Source organism: Phyllopteryx taeniolatus, chromosome 21 (assembly GCF_024500385.1).
Source record: "Phyllopteryx taeniolatus isolate TA_2022b chromosome 21, UOR_Ptae_1.2, whole genome shotgun sequence".
Lineage (NCBI taxonomy): Eukaryota > Metazoa > Chordata > Actinopteri > Syngnathiformes > Syngnathidae > Phyllopteryx > Phyllopteryx taeniolatus.
Window position 1 is genome coordinate 15,720,666 of NC_084522.1, and position 26,482 is coordinate 15,747,147.

Consider the following 26,482-nt stretch of genomic DNA (forward strand, 5'->3'; position numbering starts at 1 on the left):
ACAACAAAAGCAACAACAACGACATCAACTTCATTTAAGAGCAAGAGTTAAGTAAAGCTAATAGGTCATGATGATACAATGCCTTGAACAATCAGTATGGCTTCTAGTCTGGTGTCTTTGAGGAGAGTGGATGCCTTCATTGGGTACTTCAGATAGGTACCTTACTGTGTTTTGTTGATTGGCCCATGAAACCTCCAAATGGCTTAACAGCCACATGTGGCATCTCAGGTATGCTCCATTCTGCTTTCACCCCCCAGTGGTAATATGGCGACTCAGTTGGAGTCCTTCCTCTTAATCCGTAGGAATTTAAAATGTATTAGCCACATGGTGACAATAGACAGACGTGGATATTTGAAACTGTAATGCCAGTTAAACCAGACCATGTTCCTCTTTTTCCTTCATCACCATGTTTCATTCCTTCGTCAAACCAATTTATTTTCATCCTGATGTAATCTAAAAGATGTGTCATTACATCCCATCGCATGATTGTTTCCATGATGTTTTATATGTCTTCCATCAAAATGAAGCCTCCAGCTCTGACAGCAGCTGCCTTGCAACCGTGCCATTCATAATACAGCCAGCAGATTATATGGGAGCGATGCCTGATAAAGGCCTCATCTTTCTTGATGCATTCCTCTCCCATAAATCGTCCATCAGGGGGTCCAGAGACACATGGCAGTATATGTTCAGCTAAACTACCTGATTAAACAGAGGGGAGCAGAAAGACAAAAAGTATATCAAAAGGGAGATCCTGCAGCCTTTACCTGAGCCCTGCAGGCGGCCTGAGCTCCGCTGTGTTATCGGGTCTGAGCAGAAGTGTGGATTAGGGGGTGAGTGACCTTGGCTGGGATGGAGTTAACACCTCCCTCTTCCCAGGACCTGGATCATGGAATCACACATGCCCTTGAACATGGGAAATGACCAATGCATGGGTAGTAAAAACTAAAACTCAGGAAAAACTAGACCCGAGGGCTGGTTTTAATACTGTAAAAATTTGGTAAAGACACTGGTTCTGAGTGGTTGCATTTATTGATTTCTTATGTTACTGTTGTTTTTTTTAACAGGGTTCAAAATGAGGAAACGCAAGATCGTCAATGATCCAACGGCCGGGACAGGAATTTGCCCACACTTGGTGGAGGCAATACCATGTGAAGACCCCAGATGCTATGACTGGCTCGTGGTTAAATTAGAAGAGTGCATCCCTGATAATGAGAAGAAATGTGGACCAGGAACACGAAATCCTCAAGTTCAGTGTGTCAACAGTGATGGTTTGTTGGAATTCATCAGAGTTCATCATCCCCCGTATCATGGTTTTGCCATTATTCTCCTTGATCCTCAAAGATCCTCCTGATTGCTAAATTGGGATGTTATGGTACTCTGTAGATAGATAGATAGATAGATAGATAGATAGATAGATAGATAGATAGATAGATAGATAGATAGATAGATAGATAGATAGATAGATAGATAGATAGATAGATAGATAGATAGATAGATAGATAGATAGATAGATAGATAGATAGATAGATAGATACTTTATTCATCCCACTGGGGAAATTCAGGCAAAAAAAACCAATCAAACAAAAAAACTTTCCCTGAAGCTGTAGTCATTGTTGGTTTACAAAACCACATGGAAAACGGGGGAAAAAATAATTTCAGAGATACAAAAATATGCTGTCACTCAAAGTGGCACCCTTTGCTCTGTCAAGTGGTAGTAAGCAATCGATGGACTGGACCGGAACACTTCAAAAGTTATAAAAATTGGTGTTCCACCATAATTTTCTGGAAAAATATGTCTTCAAAAGTTTTACATGCATGGCGTCTCATGGGACGTTAGCAAATCTCATGAGAATTTATCTCAGCTTCAGGTGAAGGGTATATGTGACGTTTAATGATAACCTCAGAACCACAAATAGAACTTGGGGTGACATCAGAATGTATCTGGTTGCTCAGTACGTTATGTGCATTTATTGAGGTTCATAGTGTCTTAATGAAATATCGATCACAAACATGCAGATGGTAACGTAAATAGCATAATGGCTAAATGAGTAGTTTAAAAATGAAAAAAGAATCTTGCCAACACACAGCACATTTTATGATGGGAAAGGTTTTTTTTTCTATTTCACAATCAACAATGTTACTGTGAATTTTTTCAACCGTATATGTCGAAAAAGCAACTCAATTTGTCCTAATAAGCAATATACCACTCTGCAATACACAGTTGTACCACCTGATCTCATCTGAATGTCTCCTCTTTAGACCATGCATAGAAGGTCCAATCAATGTACATTTTTTTTTTTTTTTTATAGCATGAATGAATATTGCTGATGTTTTTTTTTTTTGGTTTTTAGCATGAATGAAGTTCAATCTTAGAGAATAAGAGCTAAGCAAAATTACACAAATAATATGACATTAGAATCTGATTTAATGCAGGCCTCCATGAATATTTCAGGTCTATAAAATAGCTGAGATTTTAGGGAAACGTTCTGGCTCATTCCTGCAATTAAGTGGTGATCTATCAAGGGGTTACCCTCCTTAACAACTGCAGAAAGAGACTCTTGTCTACTACTGTATGCAGTAACAATTACATGGTGTGAAGAAGAATCTAATTCATCTTATTCAAAGTGCTGCTAAATACCAGCATTTGTAACTTTTACATTTTTTTTAGTCATTATTTCCTTTTTTTTTTTTTTTAATTCAATTTTAAATAGCTTGTGTTGTAAGTCTGCAACAAACATTTAAATGAGGTAAGAGAGAAAAGAAAAGGGAGTTGAGTGAAGAGGGAGAAAGCACATGACATTTCTGAATAGATTCTGGAATATCACGCTAAGGGCTATTGAGGTCTCTTGGGAGAGAGAGCGAGAGAGCGAGAGAGAGAGAGAGCGATAACATGGACATAACGAGGATCTCATTCATAAGCACTAGTGTGATTACCATCTTCTACATCCCATACAGACTTGTTCTCTGCCATTAATTACCAATCCTCTTTTCTGCCTTGAGCCTTGTCATGTACCCATGGTAGGCCGTGGTATATTGTACACAATTTATAGTTTTCCGTCCACCGATACAGATATGTTTAAGCAAGGAGAATGGGTCACATGTTCATTTACAAAACATTCAAATTTAGTGTTTGTGAGATCTCAGAATTAATAAAACATATTATACGGATATAGTATATACTGTATTTGGAAGTTGCAAGGTAGTTGTAACTGTCTTGGCAAATCTTTTTCTGACAGAATAAGTGAGGAAGCAATCTTGTCTTTGTGGGTTTTTATTACAAAAAAAAGAAAAGAGAGGAAAAGGTACAAGTCTTACGAGTTGTCACCCCTTACTGAAGCCCAGACAAAAATCTCCCTTGTTATATCGAAGTGAGAGAGACAGAAAAAGAAAACAAAAGAATGATCTATGTCCAGCTGACACAAGTATTACACACACAGAACATAACAATAAAGCATGTGAAGGTTGTCTAAAACTAATAGAAGTAATATTTGATGTATATAAAACATACATTTTACAACACAGCTCCCACCTTTTGATTATATTCATCTATTGTTAATCACATAAAAAAGGAAAATGAACAAACATTATTACATCCTAACTATCCATCCATCCATCCATCCATCCATCCATTCATTTTCTTACTACCTAAAGGTCAACACTAAATAATCAAAACATTACAAGTCAATCAAAATAATATAACAGTATAATGTGTATTAACACAAATAATTAATTAATAGTTAAAATAAATAAATAAATAGGCAGCTGATGGGTACCGACTGGCCAAGCGGAATGCAGCTTTGTTGGTCGCTGAAGCAAAAACTCGGTGAGGCCATGGAGAAAGACTTCCGGACGGCTTCGAGGAAATTCTGGTCCACCATCTGGCGTCTCAGGAGGGGGAAGCAGTGCACCATCAAATACTGTGTATCGTGGGGATGGGGCACTGCTGAAATCGACTCGGGACGTTGTGAGTCGGTGGGGAGAATACTTTGAAGACTTCCTCAATGCCACTGACACGCCTTCCCATGAGGAAGCAGAATCTAGGGTCTCTGAGGCAGGCTCTCCTATCTCTGGGGTTGAGGTCACCGAGGTGGTTAAAAAGCTCTCTGGTGGCAAGGCCCCGGAGGTGGATGAGATTCGTCCGGGAGTTCCTAAAGGCTCTGGATGTTGTGGGGCTGTCCTGGTTGATACGCCTCTGCAACATCGCGTGGACATCATTGACAGTGCCTCTGGATTGGCAAACTGGGCTGGTGGTCCCCCTTTTTAAGAAAGGGGACCGGAGGGTGTGTTCCAACTACAGGGGGAACACACTCCTCAGCCTCCCTGGTAAGGTCTATTCAGGGGTGCTGGAGAGGAGGGTCCATCGGGAAGTGGAAGCTCAGATCGAGGAGGAGCAGTGTGGTTTTCGTCCTGGCCGTGGAACAGAGGACCAGCTCTACACCCTCGCCAGGATCCTCGAGGGTGCATGGGAGTTCGCCCAACCAGTCTACATGTGTTTTGTGGACTTGGAGAAGGCGTTCGACCGTGTCCCTCGGGGTGTCCTGTGGGGGTTGCTTCGGGAGTATGGGGTACCGAACCCCCTGATACGGGCTGTTCGGTCCCTGTACGACCGGAGTCAGAGTTTGGTCCGCATATCCGGCAGTAAGTCGGACTCGTTTCCAGTGAGGGTTGGACTCCGCCAAGGCTGTCCTTTGTCACTGATTCTGTTCATAACTTTTATGGACAGAATTTCTAAGCGCAGCCGAGGCATAGAGGGGGTCCGGTTTGGTGGCCTCAGTATTGCATCTCTCCTTTTTGAAGACGATGTGGTTCTGTTGGCTTCATCAAGCCGTGATCTCCAACTCTCACTGGAGCGGTTCGCAGCAGAGTGTGAAGCGGCTGGGATGAGAATCAGCACCCCCAAATCTAAGACCATAGTCCTAAATCGGAAAAGGGTGGCATGCCCTCTCCACGTCGGGGATGAGATCCTCCCCCAAGTGGAGGAGTTCATGTTGGGGTCTTGTTCATGAGTGAGGGAAGAATGTAACGGGAGAACGACAGGCAGATCGGTGCGGACTTTGTTTCGGTTCGTTGTGGTAAAAAAGGACCTAAGCCGAAAGGCGAAGCTCTTGATTTACCGGTCGATCTACATTCCTACCCTCACCTATGGTCACGAGCTGTGGTTTGTGACCCAAAGAACAAGTTCCGGATACAAGTGGCCGAAATGAGTTTCCTCCGCAGGGTGTCCGGGCTCTCCCTTTGAGATAGGGTGAGAAGCTCGGTCGTCCGGGAGGATCTCAGAGTAGAGCCGCTGCTCCTCCACATCGAGAGGAGCCAGATGAGGTGGCTGGGGCATCTGATTCGGATGCCTCCCTGACGCCTCCCCGGTGAGGTGTTCCGGGCACGTCCCATTGGAAGGAGACCCTGGGGACGACCCAGGACATGTTGGAGAGACTTGCGTCTCTCGGCTGGCCTCGGAATGCCTCGGGATCCACCCGGAAGAGCTGGATGAAGTAGCTGGGGAGAGGAAAGTCCCGACCCGACCCGGATAAGCGGTAGAAAATGGATGGATGGATGGACAAAAATTGACAAAAAATGAATCCTTGCAACAGGAGCTTTGAGATGCTCTCGTCATACAATCAGCACGTTGATGCTTCAGGTGACCTTCACGAGCTCGACTTAAAGATTCTGCGTATGGTATCTGAATGGATGGGCATACTCTAAATGAAATAAATTACAATTCTCTCACTGCGAGCCATAGCAACACATGGTGGATTTAAAAGGGTCAGAAGGTAGTTGTTGGCAAAGTGTTCCGTGATTAAAATGGACCATGTAATATTTTCTTTTTTTTTTTTACATTTTTAGTGATGGTTTAGTGGTTCAATCACCTGACTTTGGCCCAGGCTGTGAGAATTCACACTCAGTGATGGTGTGAATTTGAGTTGAAATAAGTTTGTCTCTATATGTGGTCTGTGACTGACTCGGGTCCAGACCAGACCCTGCGAAGTGCACAGACATTTTTGGAGGCAGTGCTCAAGCAAAAAAATACGGCACCCACCACCAAAATGATTCATAGAATTAAGAAAAAAAGAATAGTATATATTTAACTTATGTATGTATTTCTGTTAACACAATCAACACAGTCAATCATAAAAACATTAGCAAAAGAGGTCAGGAGCAGCATATGTGCACCACAGAGCAGTGAGGGCCACCATTCTTAGAAGGACTCAACTAAAACCCCCTCAGATAACAAAACACTTGGGGTGGAATTGATGACAGAGAAGGTAATTGTCTTTTTTTTTTTTTTTTTAATGGATGAATGAAGATAAAATGAGCTGCAGAGAAAAGGCAAAGGCGCTGGTACCACTCGAGGTCTACATCTGTCCATCTGTCTGATAAGCGTTATAGAAAACAGCCACCATCAATTTTCAATACTGATAGTAATAAGTTCAACCTTCATAATAACATGATCAGCAGAGCCAGTTTATTCCAAAATGGCATCCCCCATGAGCTGAAATTGTCTTTTGGTTGTCCCATTGAATAGTTCTTAGTAGAAGCCATTGTTAGTCTTTTATAAATTTGTCTTTCGAGGCACAGTTAACATAAGGGAAATAAAAAGAAGAAACAGAAGCATCTCACGCAGTGTTCAAAGTCATCTCGAATGTATTAAGTGATGCCAGCTGGCCCTCAACCCAGGGAGCAGTGAAAGAGACAATTACACCCAACCAACAACTCAAAGCTCCATCTGAACCTGCTGGACAAGCAGAGGAGATTGTCAGAGGGGACAAATGTCATCTAAGCTCAGCGCATGCATCATGCGATGTGTTAAATCGATTTAACAGATTCATTAAGCTAAAAGCCTTATGTCAACAGTATTCCCAGTAAAGTATTTGTTTATTGGATGGAAACATTGATTTGATCAATGTAAGAATTCAGATGATTTCAAAATTGAGGATAATTTGTAGGTCAACTGATGCATGAAGTTCCGAAGATGCATCCTGAATGAGATGGAGTGACACTGGAGCGACAAGCATTATCTAGCACGGGGAAACCTTCAATTACAGATTTGCGCTATTGCCAAGCACCTTCACCAAGAAAACCCCTCAGTTTCTCCTCACTGGTGACTTATTGATCTCCTGTTGTCTCTTCCTGATGGAAATTGATTACTATTTCCCCTGAGGGGTGTGTGTTTGTGTGTCATTCACAACACAATTTGACATTCTTGCTAGCCTTCACAATGAGATTTTCATAGATATGGTGCTACGGTGATGTGATGAAATGGAACGACGGCCTGTCGATCTCCCGTTCCATTCTTCCCTCACTCGTGAACAAGACCCCAAGATATTTGAACTCCTCCTCTTGGGGAAGGATTTCTTCCCCGACCTGGAGAGTCCACCCTTGTCAGTAATGGTAGCATTCGCTACTCAACATCACCACTCTTAGTCCTAATCCTTCAAAAGACCTCAAATGCCTCCTACAGGTATTTGTTAGGACCATTTTGCATTCTGTACATTAACCCAGGATGAAAATGAAAGTTTTTAGTTCGTTGGCAAAGATGTAATGCTAAAATAGACTCTGTTTATTGTGTTGCCTTGTTTACAGCACATTTTTGGTCCAGGTGGAGAAGATGACAATATCAAGCACTGACAAGGAAAATCACAGACACAAGAAAACCATGCAGACAAACCTAAAAACATCAATCCAAAAAACAAACAAAATTAACGAGAGCATAACAGTTGTCCTGCTAACCTTTGAAACATTAAGTACAGTATTCAAATTATAGCAAAATACAACTTTTTATTCACATCCATCATCACAATATTGACCATTCGGCAGATGTTTTTCATATGCTTCACATGGAATAAATATGTAATTATCTTTTATTAACATTTCCTTATCTTCTAACTAACTCATAACAAATCCAGAAACTAGCAAGATCCAATTCCCTTTTTCAAAAAACATCAACTATTAATGTCATTATTTTGATCATGATCACAACTCCTGCCTCTGAAAATTGAAATGCTGTTGATCACAAGAAGAAACAAGACTGAAGCACAGAGACATTGAACCTGTAATAAACTTTTCAAAAACAACTAAGCAAGAAACATCACAGTGACCCTGTGATAAAGGCAACAGTAGATTGCCCAAATATATCAGGTACATTTCAAATGTTTCTATGCTGTTGTCTATAAACACAACTAAATAGTATACTTTTTAACATAGTAAAAGTAGTTTTTGTACCTTGAAGATGTAAAAGTGCTATCTAAGCGTATCATATTTACAAGTACAATTTTGGTAAGAAAACAGACATCCTTCTTTGGATGCACAATGCACAATTTTACTACCTTAGCACGCATTCTTATATTTATCTGAAGGATCTGCCTAATCGGGCAGTCTCTGACCATAAAATGACCCTCAATTTTTTTGCAATGCGATTGATTAAACCTTAGCCGAATTTGCGTCTTTAAACATCGCGTCTCAAATGGCATGGCAGTCCAGGCAAATCATGAGAGGCGACTGAAAAAATAGATCTTTGGCGCTTGCATCGTTTTTTTTTTTGAAATGCCATCAAAAAGTTATACTGACATATTCAGCGATCCAATTTTTGAGATTCTGAATGATCTAAGCTTTGACTTTGGGACAGTCACTTACAAAACTCCATTTTCTTACGTTTCTTACGTGACAAAATCTATCAGAGCAGATTTTCGGATGCGCTGTCCAAATTTGAAACACAACGTTACACAGGGGGTGGCGCTCGGAATGCGTTTAACCATACAAAACATGGCTTCTATAAGGTTGCTGGCTTCACCAAAACTACTGTGGCAGATTTATTTTCTGTAACTCGGTAATATGCTTGTCTTCCACTAACACTTACAATTCCATCACTTCAAACTACATTTTGCACCGGCAGTGCTTACAGTAACAAGTCCCGCACAACATGCCTGACAACAGCGCATGTAGTATGTTAGCGTGACCGCACAATTTAGCACCTGCTTTTTTGCCATTTAGTAAATCAGGCCCAAAGACTCTAGAATGAGGTCTTCTTGTCAATCATAACACAAACGCTAAATGCTAAACCAACACTGGATGACGACATACAAGAATAGACTGTGATGTTCATTCAATTCATTTTGATAAAGTCACCTCTCAACCGATGCACAGTTGTTTCTCTGCCCTTACTAAGTATTCCTGAGGAAGAAAATGAATCCACAATTGCTCATAATAGTGTCCTCGAAGGTAAATAGGCATAATATAATAAGTCAGATTACAAAAGCCTATTGCTTTCTTTCCAAACACCACAAGGATACTGTACTTAACCTGAGCCTTTTTGTCACCAGGTGAACATGTAGAGAGGCAACTCTGCCGCGATGCCATCCTGCCTATGCCAGTCATCTGTGAGGTGCCTTGCCCGAAGGACTGTGCCCTCAGTCCTTGGACCCTGTGGTCCCTCTGCTCCCACACCTGCTCTGGAAAAAATACAGAGGGCAAGCAGACCAGAGCACGCTCCATTTTGGCCTACAATGCAGCAGAGGGTAGGAGTCTACACTCAGAAATCATTTGAACCTGGGATAATTTCATAACATGCAAACAGTTTGATTATTCCATATAATGATGAAGGAAGGCAGCACGGTGAAAGACTGCTTAGCACATCTGCCTCAGAGTTCTGAGGACCGGGGTTCAATCCCTGGCCCCGCCTGTGTGGATTTTGCATGTTCTCCCCGTGCCTGCGTAGGTTTTCTCCGGGTACTCCGGTTTCCTCCCACATCCCCCCCAAAAAGTTTGCGCGGTAGGTTGATTGAAGACTGTAAATTGCCTGTAGGTGTGAATGTGAGTGCGAATGGTTGTTTGTTTCTATGTGCCCTGCGATTGGCTGGCGACCAGTTCAGAGATAGGCTGAGATAGGCTGGGGTAGGCTCCAGCACGTCTGCGACCCTAGTGAGGAGAAGCGGTACAGAAAATGGATGGAACTCGTGTTTACTTCTATTCATGGTTCTTCATTACTATCATTGATATTTCCAATTTTTGGTACGTTAACGTAAGCTGTTTTAGAATGTGGTGAATGTAGTGAGGGCATACAAAGTTAGCTTCACCCAATATTTTTCCATTGATTTGTTGGCCCAGCCAAATCCAAGCTCTTCATAGTTGAAGTACAGAGTCTTTGGTATTACAGGAAGGGACTCTATGCACGCACCACTTATGCGTTCGGGGTAATGAGTCGGACAGGGAGAGGCAGAGGGAGACAGAGCTTTGACTGCCGTTGACTCTTGTTGTTGCGATGGTGAAATTGTCTCAGTGAATGTTAACTTTCCAAATGTGTTCAAATGAAAAGCCGGGTTGAATTGCTGAACATAACGGGGGGCACACTGCTATCCTTTCATCTTTTAAAAAGTACAAAACTTTTCATGAAATTTTAACCTCGAAAAGTACCAGTACCGAACTCGTTCACTATTATGGTTTTATTCTAATTATTTATATTGAATTGTTACACAATTGTTACGAAGCTGGTCGGGGTGCTCCGGTTGGACTAGGGGACCACCCTGGGTTCTGGATAGTAGGTAGCGTCCTCCTGGCTGGGTCCCCCGCGGGATGGGCTCGCTGCCATGGCCTCCCCTTGCAGGTGGAGGGGGCAAGGCCCACCCTTCAGCAGCTTCGTACACCAGTTGACTAACATGCATGTGATATGGTGTTCATTCACTAATAACATATCAACTCACAGGTTCTTACTGGTGTTTAGACACTATGAAAGCATCCCACCGCACCACTCATCAGTAGCACTGCCTTGCTCATTTCCCACATCCTGTCCTATCCTCCCCTTTTCTGTCCTCTGTCATCTTGTTCTATTGGTTAGTTGTCGCATGTCCTCGCCGGCTTCACCCCACCCCGCCACCCCCAATCCACAAATACGAATACGATTTGACTGTTGTAATATTACTTGTGCTAAAATATCTAGACTGTCTGACTATTGTTCTGCTGTGGTTCACAGCCCAATTCCCCTTGTCCGTTCGGTCCCTCCGTCTGTCCCCTAAAACCCTTTTTCTGTCGGGGTGCATTGTCAATTAACATCATAATAATTCATAAATAAAAAAATAAGCAGAAGGAGTATTTCAAACTCCCCTTTTGCACAGCAAAACTATCCCAGCACAAAAGGCATGCAGATCCACCATCCTGCATGGCCGTGCAGCTGAACAGGACAGGTTAAAAAAAAAAAAGTGAGGTTATTTTTCAGTCAGATGGCGCCCCAGTTGCTTGAGATGGACTGACACCGGACACTCGTACACTATCGTAGACCATAATGTGAGCAGCTTATATCTAAATAATGCTTGATTTACACAGATAGAACTGTCTTGTTTTACATCCCTCCATCCATCCATCCATTTTCTGAGCCGCTTGCCCTCACGCGGGTCGCGGGAGTGCTGGAGCCTATCCCAGTTATCTTCGGGCAGGAGGCGGGGTACACCCTGAACTGGTTGCCAGCCAATCGCAGTGTTTTACATCCCAACATACTTATTCCAATAACACGACCCACAGATGGTTGGCGCCTGGCTTGGCAGTTCTCCCAAATTGAATTTCTTTTTTTTTTTGGACCCAATGTGATTGTAACAGCTATTTTCGCACTTCTGGAACACGTTGTGCAACATGCTGTTTCTGGCATGTTCACACCAGCAATTTGTCAGACTTACATATACAAACCCTTTCTAACAAATGTGAATATCATGGAAAAGTTGATTTATTTCCATAATTCCATTCAAAAAGTTAAACTTTTAGAGATTACAGATTCAGGGCTCACAATTTAAACAATTTCAGCTCTTCCAGCTCCTTCCCTCAGGTAGGCGCTACCGATCAATGCAAACTAGAACTAGCAGACATTCCAACAGCTTCTTCCCTCTTGCAATCAACTTCTTAAACATCTAACCTACAATTCCATTGCAACATGCTGGCAATTTTTTGACTTGAGTTTGTTGTCACATTTCTCTGGGGCCAATTATATATTACTCGTGCACTCACTGAAGTAGTCTCACCACGCTGCGCTATTTGCATATCTGTTGTTGACCAATACTGGCCACTCACGCCACAGTAGCATCCGCTCCATTTGCACACTGACTGAGGAGTATCTGCAACATTTGCACAATCAACTTTGTCCCAGACTATTGTAGTACTCGAAGTACTTGAAGTCTCGGCGCCCTTTGCACAATGGTCATTGCACCGGACTATTGCAATATTAGTCATTCGAACTGCTCTAAGTGCTAGAGGACTCTGCATCTTTGTACTATTGTCAAAAAAAATTAAATAAATAAAGATGTACCGGCATTACCAGATAACTATTAACCCTTTATTGCTCAGTGACTGTTTTTCTCAATGTCTTTATGCCTCAAAAGTGTTCTCTGTCAATTGACTGTCGGTTGTCGTACTAGAGCGGCTCCAATTACCGGAGACAAATTTCTTGTGTATTTTTTGGACATACTTGGCAAATAAAGATGATTCTGATTCTGATATTTTACATAATTTGGGTTTCCAGCTCATAAAACCCATGAAATCAGGAATTAAACATTTTTTTATTACTGTAGTTTCATGACCATAAGGCGCATCATATTAAAAGGCGCAGTCTCAATTACGGGGTCTATTTCTGTATTTAACACATACATAAGGCGCACCGTATTATTGGGCGCAGGCATGGTAAAACATACACTAGCTTAAAACATACGCTAGCATGCATGCACGCTAGCGTATGTTTTTACAAAGGCAGCGGGAGCAAAACTGAGTTCGGTTGTACTTTATTGAAGTATTTAACAATGTACTCACGTTATTTTTGGATCAATCCTCATCCACAAATCCATCAAAGTCCTCATCTTCTGTATCCGAAACGAACAGCTGGGCAAGTTCTCCATCAAACACGGTGGGTTCCCTCTCGTCATTGTCGGAGTCAGTCTCGTTGCCGTGCGGCTCCTCAGAAATGATGCCGGCTTTTACGAAAGCTCGAACAACAGTGCAAGCAGACACGTTAGCCCAAGCATTCGCAATCCATTCACAAATTTTGGCGTAACTCGCCCGGCGCTGCCTCCTAGTCTTAGTAAAGCTGTGTTCGCCATCTGTCATCCATGGCTCCCACGCCGCTCGCAACTTCACTTTGAACGCCCTGTTTACACCGATGTCCAGCGGTTGGAGTTCCTTTGTCAAGCCTCCCGAAATGATGGCAAGCTCCGAGTAATTGCACTCAGTCGAATGGTGACTGTAGAGACGCTTCTCCCGGCTGTTCTTTGCTAATTAATCCATTGCTCGAGTTGGTCTTCCAACTCGGGCCACCTCGCCTTGTTTCCGCGTAAACTCAGCTTCGTCTTCTTGACTTGGCGAAGCTCGTTTTCCTGCTTCCTCCACTTGCGAAGCATGGATTCGTTGATCTTGAATTCTCTCGCAGCTGCTCGAATCCCATGTTCCTCCGCGTAACTGATAGCTTGCAGTTTAAACTGTGCTTCGTAAGCGTGTCTCTTCGTAGGTGCCATTTTTGGGGGTCCTTAGCCAAACCGATGTTGTTTTGCACAATGCACATACCGGAACTATATACCTACTGGGGGCGTGCCTTTAGCGTCCTCCTTCACGCGCACCCTTCCCCCTTTAACGGCCGCACGCTGTCCTCAGTCAAGTCCGCCTTTCCTCTATATAAGCAGCGTGTCGGCAGGAAATGCTCCCAGTCAGTCAAGCGGAGCGCTCATAACACAACAACATTTATAGATTTTGGAACTCGGTGCACGCATTATAAGGCGCCCTGTCCATTTTGGAGAAAAGTTAAGACTTTTAAGTGCACCTTATGGTCGTAAAAATACGATACTGTGAAGAAATCGCCACTTACTTCTCATTTTTTGTAGAAAAAAAAAGAAAGAAATTAGGGTTACATGAAATCAATCAAAATATGGTACTTTCAAAACGATATGTTAAACTTCAATATCCCTTTGCTTTAATCACTGCCTCGATGCGCCGTGGCATTGAGGCAATCACCCTGTGGCATTGCCTGGGAGTTATGGAAGCCCAGATTTCCTTGAGGCTAGCTGTCAGTTCTTCTTTGTTTTGTGGTCTGGTGCTCCTCATTTTCCTCTTCATAATGTCCCATAGGTTCTCAATGGGGTTTAGATCCGGCGAGTTGCTGGCCATTCAAGTACTGTGATGGCATGGGCATCAAACTAGGTTTTGCATCTCCATACAGATCCTCAGGAGAAGGAATCATGAAGTCCTCAAAAACATTCTGGTCGACTCTTGCGGTGACGTTGGATTTAAGAAACCAGAGTTTACTAACACCTGCACTGGACATTGCACCCCAATTCATGACTGACTGTGGACATTTCACACTGGACCCCAAGCAGCTTGGGTTCGGTTCTTCACCCGTCTTCCTCCAAACCCTTGGACATTGATTCCCGAATGAAAGGCACACTTTACTTTCATCGGAAAACGAGGAACTTGGACCACTGGCCAACAGTCCAGTCCTTCTCCTTGGCCTAGTTGAGACGCTTCCTACGTTGAATCAGGCACAGAAGTGGCTTGACCCGAGGAACTCGACAGTTGTAACCCATCTCCCGCATGTGTCTGAATGTGGTGGTTTTGAAGCTTTGACTTCCGCCTCATTCCACTTTTTCTGGATCCCTGCTAGATTCTTGAATCTTCTCTGTTTGATAATCCGCTGAAGCCCACGGTCATCTCTTTCGCTGGTGCATCTTCTCCTGCCACATTTTGTCCTTCCACTTGACTTTCCATTGATATGCTTGGTCACAGCACTCTGTGAATAGCCAGCCTTCTTTGCTATGAACTTTTGTGGCTTACCCATCCTATGGAGGTTATCAATGATGGTCTTCTGGCCAATTGTCAAGTCTGCAGTCTTCCCCATATTGAACCCAACAGAGACAATTGAACAAAACTGAAGCAATTTAATGACACCTGGGGAAACCTGTGCAGGTGCTTTGAGTTTAGTAGATGATTAGTGTGTGACACTCCGTTTAAAGCCTTTATGTCCTGCAAAATTTGGGCTGATTTCTTCACAATAGTCTATATTTTTAAATTCCTGAATTCGTGGGTTTTATGAACTGAATGCCCAAATTATGTAAAAAATAAACAAATAAATACTTGAAATTGTTTAAATTGTGGGCCCTGAATCTATCATCTATGAAAGTTTCACTTTTTTAATGGAATTATGGAAATAAATAAACTTTTCCATGATATTGTATTTTTTTTGAAAGGGTCTATGCATATTTAGCTTCATTAGTTCCTAAACCATTTGACAGATATATGATGGAACATTTCTGGTAAATTATAGAAATTTCCTGGAAAATTTCACAAAAAGTATAGAAACATTCAGTGAGACACTTTCAATCAGTTACTGAGAATATTTTTCTCATTCACTTTGGTACATTTCTCGAATCAATCTTGAAATTTGCACAACAAGAAGTTAATTTCTCAAAACAAGTCATACAAATAGCAAAACACTATGGACTACCTGCAAAAGTCAATCTCTTGCTCAAAATCCTTTCTTCACCTCTCAAAACTAAATATCTGCTTCAATGAACATGTCAGTACCATCAGAATGACAAGTCATTGTGTACGGATAAGACTGTTGTCAGTGTAACACTGCCTCACAGTTCTGTGGACCCGGGTTCAAATCCGCCCTCGCCTGTGTGGAGTTTGCATGTTCTCCCCGTGCCTGCGTGGGTTTTCTCCGGGCACTCCGGTTTAACCTACTATGCATATATCCATCCATCTTCCGTTCCGCTTATCCTCACTAGGGTTGTTATCCATCCATCCATTTTCCATTCCGCTTATCCGCACTAGGGTCGCGGAGGTGCTGGAACCTATCCAAGCTGACTCTGGGCAAGAAGCGGGGTACACCCTGAACTGGCCGCCAGCCAATTATATACACATATAAAATCGAAGAAAGTCTATAGACTGGGCTTGTTGGAAGTGTTCAGCAGATTTTTTCTTGAATTTATGTCACGTTTGTGCCTATGGGAGGGAATTTAATATTTATCTTTTTAATTAGCATTTATTACAACAATTTTTGTGTGTGGGCCATGTAATAATGAGCTCCCCAGCTGATATATTTCAGCTCTGGTGAAATTTAATGATATCTCATGTTAATGTTTCTGCGAAGGACATTAGATAGAGGTCAATAATAATTTCGGTCAGGCTCTCTTATGTCCATCAATGACTGACTGAAAGATATCATTCAGTTACTCTCTGGGATGATAATGGCCGACCATCTACTGGACCTTTCCACTGATGTCGCGGTTTTATAGTGAAGAAGGTCACATTATATTATATATATATTATATATAGTTCCCCACCGGAGACCATATTAGGTTTATAGCACTGTGGTGACATTCTGCCCTGCGGGGCCATCTTATCTCTATTAATCTTTCCTGATGGCCAGTAGAAAACCCTACCGTCAGTGTCTCGTACCTAACGGGTAAAAATCAATTAACTATTGATAGCTCTTTCGACTCACATATCATAATCAAGTTTACACTTTACAGCTTTGTTTGTACCCATTATTTTGTTCCTTCCAATTTATGACATGTGCACCAAATGCATGTTTCCGTTATCTCTGACCGATGCTGTGGACTCAATTATTATCAAAGTTGTACTTGTTATGTAGTAGTACAATTATCATTTAAAAAGATATTACTTGTACAAAGCATACTGTTACTCAAAAACATGAACATACTGTTTTGATAAGCTGATTTAGTTTTAAGTCAAGTGGAAATCTTTGAACAGGAGGAGAGGGAGAAATATATGTGAGAACAATTAAAACAGAGCCATGACAGTCAAGAATTTAGTTTTTATGAGTTGGATAACTGTGAAGAGAGGGGCGGAGCTGTCAACTGATCACCACCTGGTGGTGAGTTGGCTCCGATGGTGGGGGAAGATGCCGGTCCAACGTGGCAGGCCCAATCGTATTGTGAGGGTCTGCTGGGAACGTCTGGCAGAATCCCCTGTCAGAAGGAGTTTCAACTCCCGCCTCCGACAGAACTTTGCTCATGTTCCGGGGGAGGCGGGGGACATCGAGCTCCTAGTGGACCATGCTCCGCGCCTCCATTGCTGAGGCGGCCGACCGGAGCTGCGGCCGTAAGGTGGTCGGTGCCTGTCGTGGCGGCAATCCCCGAACCCGTTGGTGGACACCAACGGTGAGAGATGCCGTCAAGCTGAAGAAGGAGTCCTATTTATTTCTTGTTCACAAATGAGGGAAGAATAGAACGGGAGATCAACAGGCGGATCGGTGCAGCATCTGCAGTGATGTGGACTTTGTATCGGTCCATTGTGGTAAAGAAGCAGCTAAGCCGAAAGGCGAAGCTCTTAATTTACCCCTCGATCTACGTTTCTACCCTCACCTATGGTCATGAGCTGTGGGTTGTGACAGAAAGAACAAGATCCCGGATACAAGCGGCCGAAATGAGTTTCCTCCGCAGGGTGTCCGGGCTCTCCCTTAGAGATAGGGTGAGAAGCTCGGTCATCCGGGAGGATCTCAGAGTAGAGTCGCTGCTCCTCCACATCGAGAGGAGCCAGATGAGGTGGGTGGGGCATCTGATTTGGATGCCTCCCGGACGCCTCCCTGGTGAGGCGACCCCGGGGATGACCCAGGACACGCTGGAGAGACTACGTCCTTCGGTTGGCCTGGGAACGCCTCGGGATCCCCCCCGGAAGACCTGGATGAAGTGGCTGGGAAGATCGAAGTCTGGGCGTCCCCGCGACCCAATCTCGGATAAGCGGTAGAAAATGGATGGATGATTTCTTTGTGGGAGCTGGATGTAAATTGCGGCCAGGGAAATAATTGCACATTGACATGATTTGCCTTATAGTTGAAATGACGCATATGTCTTCAATCTCCTGTTAAAATGTCCCGGCGACTACAAATCCCAGTGATGACAGGAGCTCGACGTGCACTCGGATGACATTGGTGACCCTCTCAGTGCGTTCTTTGTGTAATTTCACAGGGGCTTGTGCGTACGTATGGTCATGGCCATGTGTAAATTTAGTCCAATTTGAACATTTCCTTGGATGGAAATGTTCATATGCATGCTTTACTCACACTCCTGGGGGTACGCATGCTTGATAAATGAGGGACCAGGACTTATTGTACACTTATTTTGTCCTGTGTGTGTGTCCATACACAAATCGACAAATAGCAAACAAGATCTAAGAGGAATTCAGAAGCTGGAGTGAAGTTGAATGAGTTTGTTTTCTTCATTCTCTTGAAATAAATATTTTTGTAAAACTGAAATGAGACAGCAGCAAAACAGCAAATCCCGGTTTCGCCTGTGTGGAATTTGCATGTTTCCCACGAGGGTTTCCTCCCACATCCCAAAAACGTGTGGTATGTTGATTGAAAACGCTAAATTGCCTGTCGGTGTGAATGTGAGTGCGAATGGTTGTTTGTTTATATGTGCCCTGCGATTGGCTGGAGACCAGTTCGGGGTTTACCCGCCTCTCGCCTGAAGATAGCTGGGATAGAATCCAGCACGCCCGCGACCCTAGTGAGGATAAGCGGTACAGAAAATGGATGGCTGAATGAAATGATACAGAATTATACAGCACAAATTCTGGCATGTTACTCCAATTACATATTTACAGGAATGATAATGTAAAAGGAAGTATTTATCTTGTAAATAATGTAAATTGCAGTTCACTGTAGCATCTAGTACCTATCAAAAATAAGGCTGGAATTTAACAAGAAAATACTACAAGCAAAATCACACAGGGAAAGAAAATGCTTTATACTTGAGGTTATTTTTGTCCTGGATGACTATTAATAGTAGACTGACTGATAAATAAAGCAGTTCTAAATTATAATGATCTTACATGTACGAAGACCACACTGATGTATACACCATTACATGTCCTTTAATAGGTGGAATCCAATGTCCCAATATCAGTGCCCTGCAGGAGGTGAGGAGCTGCAATGACAACCCCTGCACTGTGTACCACTGGCAGACTGGCCCATGGGGACAGTGCATAGAGGACACCTCCATCCCAGCCACCAACATGTCTGTGGGTCACACACATGGAGACGATTCCTCGTGCTCAGTAGGGATGCAGACTCGTAAAGTCATCTGTGTCCGAGTAAATGTGGGCCAGGTTCCTCCCAAAAAGTAAGATAGCCTCAAATAATGCAGTCCATAAAAGTGTGTGCATGGATGTTATTTTGTGTCCTGAACAATGGTTATTCACTTGATATCATAAGGTGTTGAAGGGACTTGAATGATGATCAACATTTTCTGTACGTCTGAATAGCAATGTTCAAATGTACAAGTCGGCTCTTGTTCTTCGCCTTTGATCCTGGACACCCACGTACAGTGCAGATGCTTTTTTGCTCCCTCTGCTTGCTGCTTCAGCTCTGTTTACATTTTTCTTGCTGATAAGCTTGTTTTTCTTCTTCCAAAGAAATTAGAAGCAGCGACTCCTGTATATATTTAAAGCTGTGGGACTGTACTTTTTATAGATACAGTCAGTCTTTGCCATATTCCAATATTTTTGTACCTTACCATCACGTGAGCGTGGCCTGCTAATTAGCAAATGCCTGCAACAAGATGACTCACTTTTCCACTGAAGACTATCACAAATTAGTACAGAAGGTGGCGGTCCTGGAAACGAAAATTAATTGCCTTGAAGTGTATGTGGAGGTAAATAGACAGTCAGGGAATTAAACCACTCTACTGGTGTCTCAAAATGGTGAGCAGGAGCATGCTAACAGACAACCAGTTAGCTACACAAAGAGGACAGATGTGGACTGTGGAAACTGTAATAGATCATCCAGGAGTTCTACCTGAAATTTGCTGGGGCAAAGCCTGAAGATAAGGAACAGCATTCAAAAGGGAGGACCGGACACCAGCAGATTACCAAGGAATCCGGCCACTTTTACAAGACCCTGGCAAAGAATGCTCAGCCCCCATGCAACTGAAAGGTGTGAAACTAAACCATACAAGAAAAAAATGGCACCCCAAATGTTAATAGCTATTAAGGATGTGAAACGTTTTTGCAGCAAGAAGAACACCAAAGTAGTGTGTTTTAACAATGATATGGTGTCTGATATCTCTAAGAACATCATGGAGCTCACTAATGAGCACCCAACTGTCATTATACACACAAGGGCCATGGATGTTGTCAAGCAGGAATCAGAGGTACTGAAATGAGATTTCATTGATCACCTAACAAAAGTACGTTTGGACGCTGAGGGTTTTATAAGTGGACCTTTCCCGATGATACGATCTGGTGATGAACATTTCAGGAGGCTTTTACAATTAAATAAGTGGCTTTAAGAAGTGTGTACTGCGCTATCCGTGAGCTTCATTGACAATTTATGCATTTTTTGGGAGCACAGACATCTTTACCAGACAGAAGGTTTATCTCTCAATAAACCAGGTGTTAAGTTATTGGCTGCCACCATTTTTTACTCTGTACGTCATTTAACAACGCGAAAGGAAAACATTGGCCTTGTTGATGCGGCTGAAGGACAAAAGGCGCAGAAGGAGTTTCCAGTTGTACTTAGACAATCAGAGGAGCAAGAGATAAGACGACATGAGGCGCAGATGGAGTCATCAGCCTCACTCTAACAATCGGAGGAAGGAGATGAGGCAGAACTTGGAATCACCCACACTCCCCCCCTCCGCACTGGAGTAAAGCCTAACGCAACACTCACTATCATCTAGCCCAAATGCTTTATTAGATGTGACGGACAGGATGAAGGCCCCTGTCAATGTTGGAATCCAACGCACACCACGCCATTATCTTCCTTCCATCCCCCCTCGCCTGAAACCAACATCCACTAAGATACAAAGGGCCCCTCCTCCAACCATGAAGAATCTTATTTCCAAATCTGACTGATATGTGGGAGGTCGCGGCTCCAGATACGAACGAAATTCTTCTACAGAATAAGTTAGACCCCTATGGCGATCAGGCGTTTTTCATACCTGTAATTCCAAGGAACGGAAAGTTAGTCAAAGAAATATGGCACAAAGAAAGTAGAACAACAAGGTTAGTGAGGATAAAATGTGAACCTAACAAACCATTATCTCCAGTTATCTCTGTGAGACTACCTCTATTCAATGAGGCCATTGGGTAACAAATCAGTGTTGATTAATGACATCATTATGACCTATGATCTAGACTTTTTCCTATGAAATGAATTAACAGAAAGTAACTATAATACCATTTTAAACGAGGCAACACCCTTAAATGGAAATTTAATGAACAAGTGTTGAATAGGCGGCACGGTAGACGACTGGTTACATCGTCTGCCTCACAGTTCTGAGAACCGGGGTTCAATCCCCGGCCCCACCTGTGTGGAGTTTGCATGTTCTCCCCCCGTGCCTGCGTGGGTTTTCTCCGGGCACTCCGGTTTCCTCCCACATCCCCAAAACATGCATGGTAGGTTAATTGACAACTCTAAAATTGCTTGTAGGTGTGAATGTGAGTGCAAATGGTTGTTTGTTTATATGTGCCCTGCGATTGGCTGGCAACCAGTTCAGGGTGTACCCCGCCTCCTGCCCGATGATAGCTGGGATAGGCTCCAGCACGCACGCGACCCTAGTGAGGAGAAGCGGCTCAGAAAATGGATGGATGGATGGTGTTGAATAGGAAAAAAAAAGGCATTGGTATCATTATTTCAGTGTTAAGAAATAATGCTGGGTGATTTTAACTCTTTTGAATATTTCTGTTTTTTAGTAAAAGGTGATCCAAAGGTTATTGTTTTAATAATTTATAGACCTCCAAGATGCAGTGGAAAAATTTATGGAGGATCTGCTGTCAGTTATCTGTACAGACTACGACTATTTTGTCATACAGGGAGATTTTAACATTTATGTTGACAATAACTTGGGAAAATTTCTAAAGAACTCTCTGCTATACTGGACACATTTGACCTCTCTCAACATATTAAGAGTCCAACCCACACTAAGGTCACATCTTAGACCTGGTCATCTATAAGGATGTTGAAATTCTATCAGTTGACATTAAGGATATGGATATTTCTTGCTTTATTTATCTATTAAAGAGTCTCCCAAAAGTTCAGACTATTTCTATGTCTATTTTAAAAAACGTACGTACAGTAAATGACAGTACCAGCACTAAGTTTATGGAGACCATAGCTGTGTCCCAAACTGTGAATGCTGAGACAGTTGATGAACTTTTGGATAAATTCACCTGGAAAATCTTAAATGTCATGAATGCTGCCGCTCCTATTAAAACCAAGACAATCTTAAGGTGACTTTGAACACCGGGGAGGAGCAGTATCTCTAAATCAAAGTGTAGGAAAGCAGAACGTAAGTGGATAAAACTCAACTTCAAATTGACTATGACCGCTACAGACAGAATCTTTATCATTTTAACCAAGATTTAGTCAGGGCATGAAAGACCTTTCTGAAATCATCAGTAAGAACCTCAACAATACTCGCACTCTGTCTGCTGAAGTTGACAAGCTCTCAAACCCCCCTATTCAAGTAGATCCAGAACTCCTCAAAGCAGATAAATGCAATGAATTTGCTTGTTATTTTAGTGAAAAGGTACAATTCATGAGGTTGAATATCAGCACAAATCAGCAAAATGATAAAATTATGTTACAGCTGAAGCCATGCAGGGATAGCTCTATTACCATGTCAGAATTTGATACAGTTGACCAAAAAACTGTAGAGAAAACGGTTCAGTGGCTGAAACCATGAACAAAGTGTCTTGATTCAATACCGTCTGACATTTTCAAAACGATTGTGAAGTCTGTGCTCGCTGATTTGCAGCAACTAATGAATTGCTCACTTCAGTCAGGCGAGTTTCCTATAGCCGTTAAGGTAGCTGCCATTACGCCTCTTGAAAAATAGAACACCTCCCCTTCATAGCCATGATTGTCAAGAAAGTTATTTTTAATTAACTCAGCAATTTCTTGAATTTAAACGGACTTTTTTGACGAATTTCAATGTAGTTTCCGAACTCATCACAGTACAGAATCTGCTCCTATCAAAGTGCTAAATCATATAAGGTTGAATACTGACTCAGGAAACGTGTAAATTCTTGTCTTGTTTGATCTCATTATGGCTTTTGATACGGTAGATCATAATATACTGCTGAACAGGTTGGAAACATGGGTCGGACTAAATGGAACAGTCCTTAAATGGTTCAGGTCCTCCCTGGAGGAAAGGAGTTATTTCGTAACCATTGGAAGTGTTCAGTCTCACGAATGGCAATGACCTCTGGGGTCCCTCAAGGGTCAGTTCTTGGACCCCTCCTGTTCAGCCTGTAAATGCTACCCTTGGGTCAAATTTGCAGTGTCTCCAGATAACTACAGTTCAATTGAGGAAAGAATGACACACTGTGGTGACCCCTAACAGGACAAGCCTAAATGAAAAGAAGAAGACTCTTTAAAAACGAAAGACCACGTCCAAAACCTTGGTGTACTCATAGATTCCGACTTGACTTTCAACAGTCATCCATCCATCCATTTTCTGAGCCGCTTCTCCTCACTCGGGTCGCGGGCATGCTGGAGCCTATCCCAGCTGTCATCGGGCAGGAGGCGGGGTACACCCTGAACTGGTTGCCAGCCAATCGCAGGGCACATACAAACAAACAACCATTCACACTCACAGTCACACCTACAGGAGTCTCCAATTAATGCATGTTTTTGGGATGTGGGAGGAAACCGGAGTGCCCGGAGAAAACCAACGCAGGCACGGGGAGAATATGCAAACTCCACACAGGCGGGGCCGGGGATTGAACCCGGGTCCAGAGAACTGTGAGGCTGACGCTCTAACCAGTCGGCTACCGTGCCGCCTTTCAACAGTCACATAAAATCAATTACTAAAACATCCTTTTACCAGCTGAAGAACATATCCAGAGTGAAGGCTTGCATGTGCCAAGCAGACCAGGAGAAACTTATCCATGCTCATCCTTTTATGTCAAGGAGACTTGACTGCTGTAATGGTCTTCTGACTGGACTCCCCCAAAAGAACATTAAACAGCTCAGGTTCTGACCAGAACAATGAGGTCAGAACACATTACTCTAATGCCGAAGTCCCTACACTGGCTCCCAGTCAGCTTTAGAACAGATTTTAAAATTCTGCAACTGGTCAATAAATTGCTAAATGGTTTTGGTCCTGAATACAAAGCTAATGCTAATCGTATATAAACCCAGAAGGGCTCTGAGATCTATAGACTCAGGTCAAATAGTGGAGCACAGTGTCCAAAGCAAACATGGAGAAGCAGCATTTAGCTGTTATGCTGAACACAAATGGAATAAGTTGCCAGCAGAAATGACATCAGCCCATGTGTCAATGTTTTTATGTCCAGGTTAAAAACCTTTTAGAGCATTTCCACTTTTAAATTATCTTTCTCTAACATTGAGTTACCTTTTGTATGAAAAGCACTGTATTAATAAATTTGCTTTGCTTTACATTTGCTTTTTGACTGTACTGTAGCCTATTGCAGCTTCCCTGTACACATTTTGCAACCTTTTGAGAAAGTTAGCGGCAGATCCCTGTCCAAAACAAGAAATTCAATCATAGTTCCAACCGGCATCCAACACTGACATACTATAATTTCCAAAATGACTGCCAGGAAGAGGACAGGTTTAAACAAAAAAAAATTATTTTTATTTTTAAAACTTTTTTTTAATAAACCTTCAAACTATTTAAAGTATTTAAACCACAAACCATGAACATTTCAGAAAAAAAATCAATTCTTAGTAGGTTGAATTACAACCCCAATTCCAGTGAAGTTGGGACGCTGTGTTAAAAATAAATAAAAACAGAATACAATGATTTGCAAATCATGTTCAATATGTATATATTTAACTGAATACACTACAAAACAAGATATGTCATGTTCAAACTGATCAACTTTATTGTTTTTAGCAGATAATCACAAACTTAGAATTTTATGGCTGCAACACGTTCCAAAAAATCTGGGACATGTGGCAAAAAAGTCTGAGAAAGTTGAGGAATGCTCATCAAACACCTGTTTGGTACATCCCACAGGTGAACAGGCTCATTGGGAACAGGTGGGTGCCATGATTGGGTATAAAAGGAGCTTCCTTGAATTGCTCAGTCATTCACAAGCAAAGTTGGGGCGAGGTTCACCTCTTTGTGAACAAGTGCGTGAGAAAATAGTCCAACAGTTTAAGGACAATGTTCCTCAACATACAATTGCAAGGAATTTAGGGATTTCATCATCTACGGTCCATAATATCATTAAAAGGTTCAGAGAATCTGGAGAAATCAGTGCATGTAAGCGGCAAGGCCAAAAACCAACATTGAATGCCCGTGACCTTCGATCCCTCAGGCGGCACTGCATCAAAAACCGACATTAATGTGTGAAGGATATCACCACATGGGCTCAGGAACACTTCAGAAAACCAATGTCAGTAAATATAGTTTGGCGCAACATCCATAAGTGCAACTGGAAACTCTACTATGCAAAGCAAAAGCCATTTATCAACAACACCCAGAAACGCCGCCGGCTTCTCTGGGCCCGAGCTCATCTAAGATGGACTGATGCAAAGTGGCAAATTGTTCTGTGGTCCGACGAGTCCACATTTCAAATTGTTTTCGGAAATAGTGGACGTCGTGACCCCCGGGCCAAAGAGGAAAAGAACCATCCGGACTGTTATGGACGCAAAGTTCAAAAGCCAGCATCTGTGATGGTATGGGGCTGTGTTAGTGCCAATGGCATGGGTAACTTACATATCTGTGAAGGCACCATTCATGCTGAAAGGTACATACAGGTTTTGGAGAAACATATGCTGCCATCCAAGCAACGTCTTTTTCACGGACGCCCCTGCTTATTTCAGCAAGACAATGCCAAAGCACATTCTGCACGTGTTACAACAGCGGGGCTTCTTAGTAAAAGAGTGTGGGTACTAGACTGGGCTGCCTGCAGTCCAGACCTGTCTCCCATTGAAAATGTGTAGCGCAATATGAAGTGTAAAATATGACAACGGAGACCCCGGACTGTTGAACAGCTGAAGCTGTACATCAAGCAAGAATGGGAAAGAATTCCACCTAAAAAGGTTCAACAATTAGTGTCCTCAGTTCCCAAATGTTTATTGAATGTTGTTAAAAGAAAAGGTGATTTAACACAGTGGTAAACATGACCCTGTCCCAGCTTTTTTGGAACGTCTTGCAGCCATAAAATTCTAAGTTAATGATTATTTGCTAAAAACAATAAAGTTTATCAGTTTGAACATTAAATATCTTGTCTTTGTAGTGTATTGAATTAAATACAGGTCGAACATGATTTGCAAATCATTGTATTCTGTTTTTATTTATGTTTAACACAACGTCCCAACTTCATTGGAATTGGGCTTGTAAATTGGGCTCATTACTTTCTTACTACACCCTCACAATTAACAGCGTATGTGGCCTAATGCAAGTCATTGAAACATACCAATTTGCAGTGCCAAACCTTATTGTTTTGTGAAGTGTCATTCTCCTTTGGTGCTTAGTCACTGTCACATTATTCTCACTTGAGATGATAAGCTCCTGGCCAACTACAG

The 26,482-nt window shown here is 42.5% G+C and overlaps 1 protein-coding gene across 1 annotated transcript in view; it reads left to right on the forward strand.

Moving 5' to 3' along the window:
- The window catches only part of thsd7aa (thrombospondin, type I, domain containing 7Aa), a 134,228-nt gene that overhangs the window by 69,934 nt on the left and 37,812 nt on the right, over positions 1–26,482 (forward strand). The window contains exons 6-8 of the mRNA XM_061760496.1: positions 1,065–1,268; positions 9,315–9,509; positions 18,860–19,100. Of these exons, the coding sequence (XP_061616480.1) occupies positions 1,065–1,268; positions 9,315–9,509; positions 18,860–19,100 (640 nt within the window). The remainder of the gene's footprint in view (positions 1–1,064; positions 1,269–9,314; positions 9,510–18,859; positions 19,101–26,482) is intronic.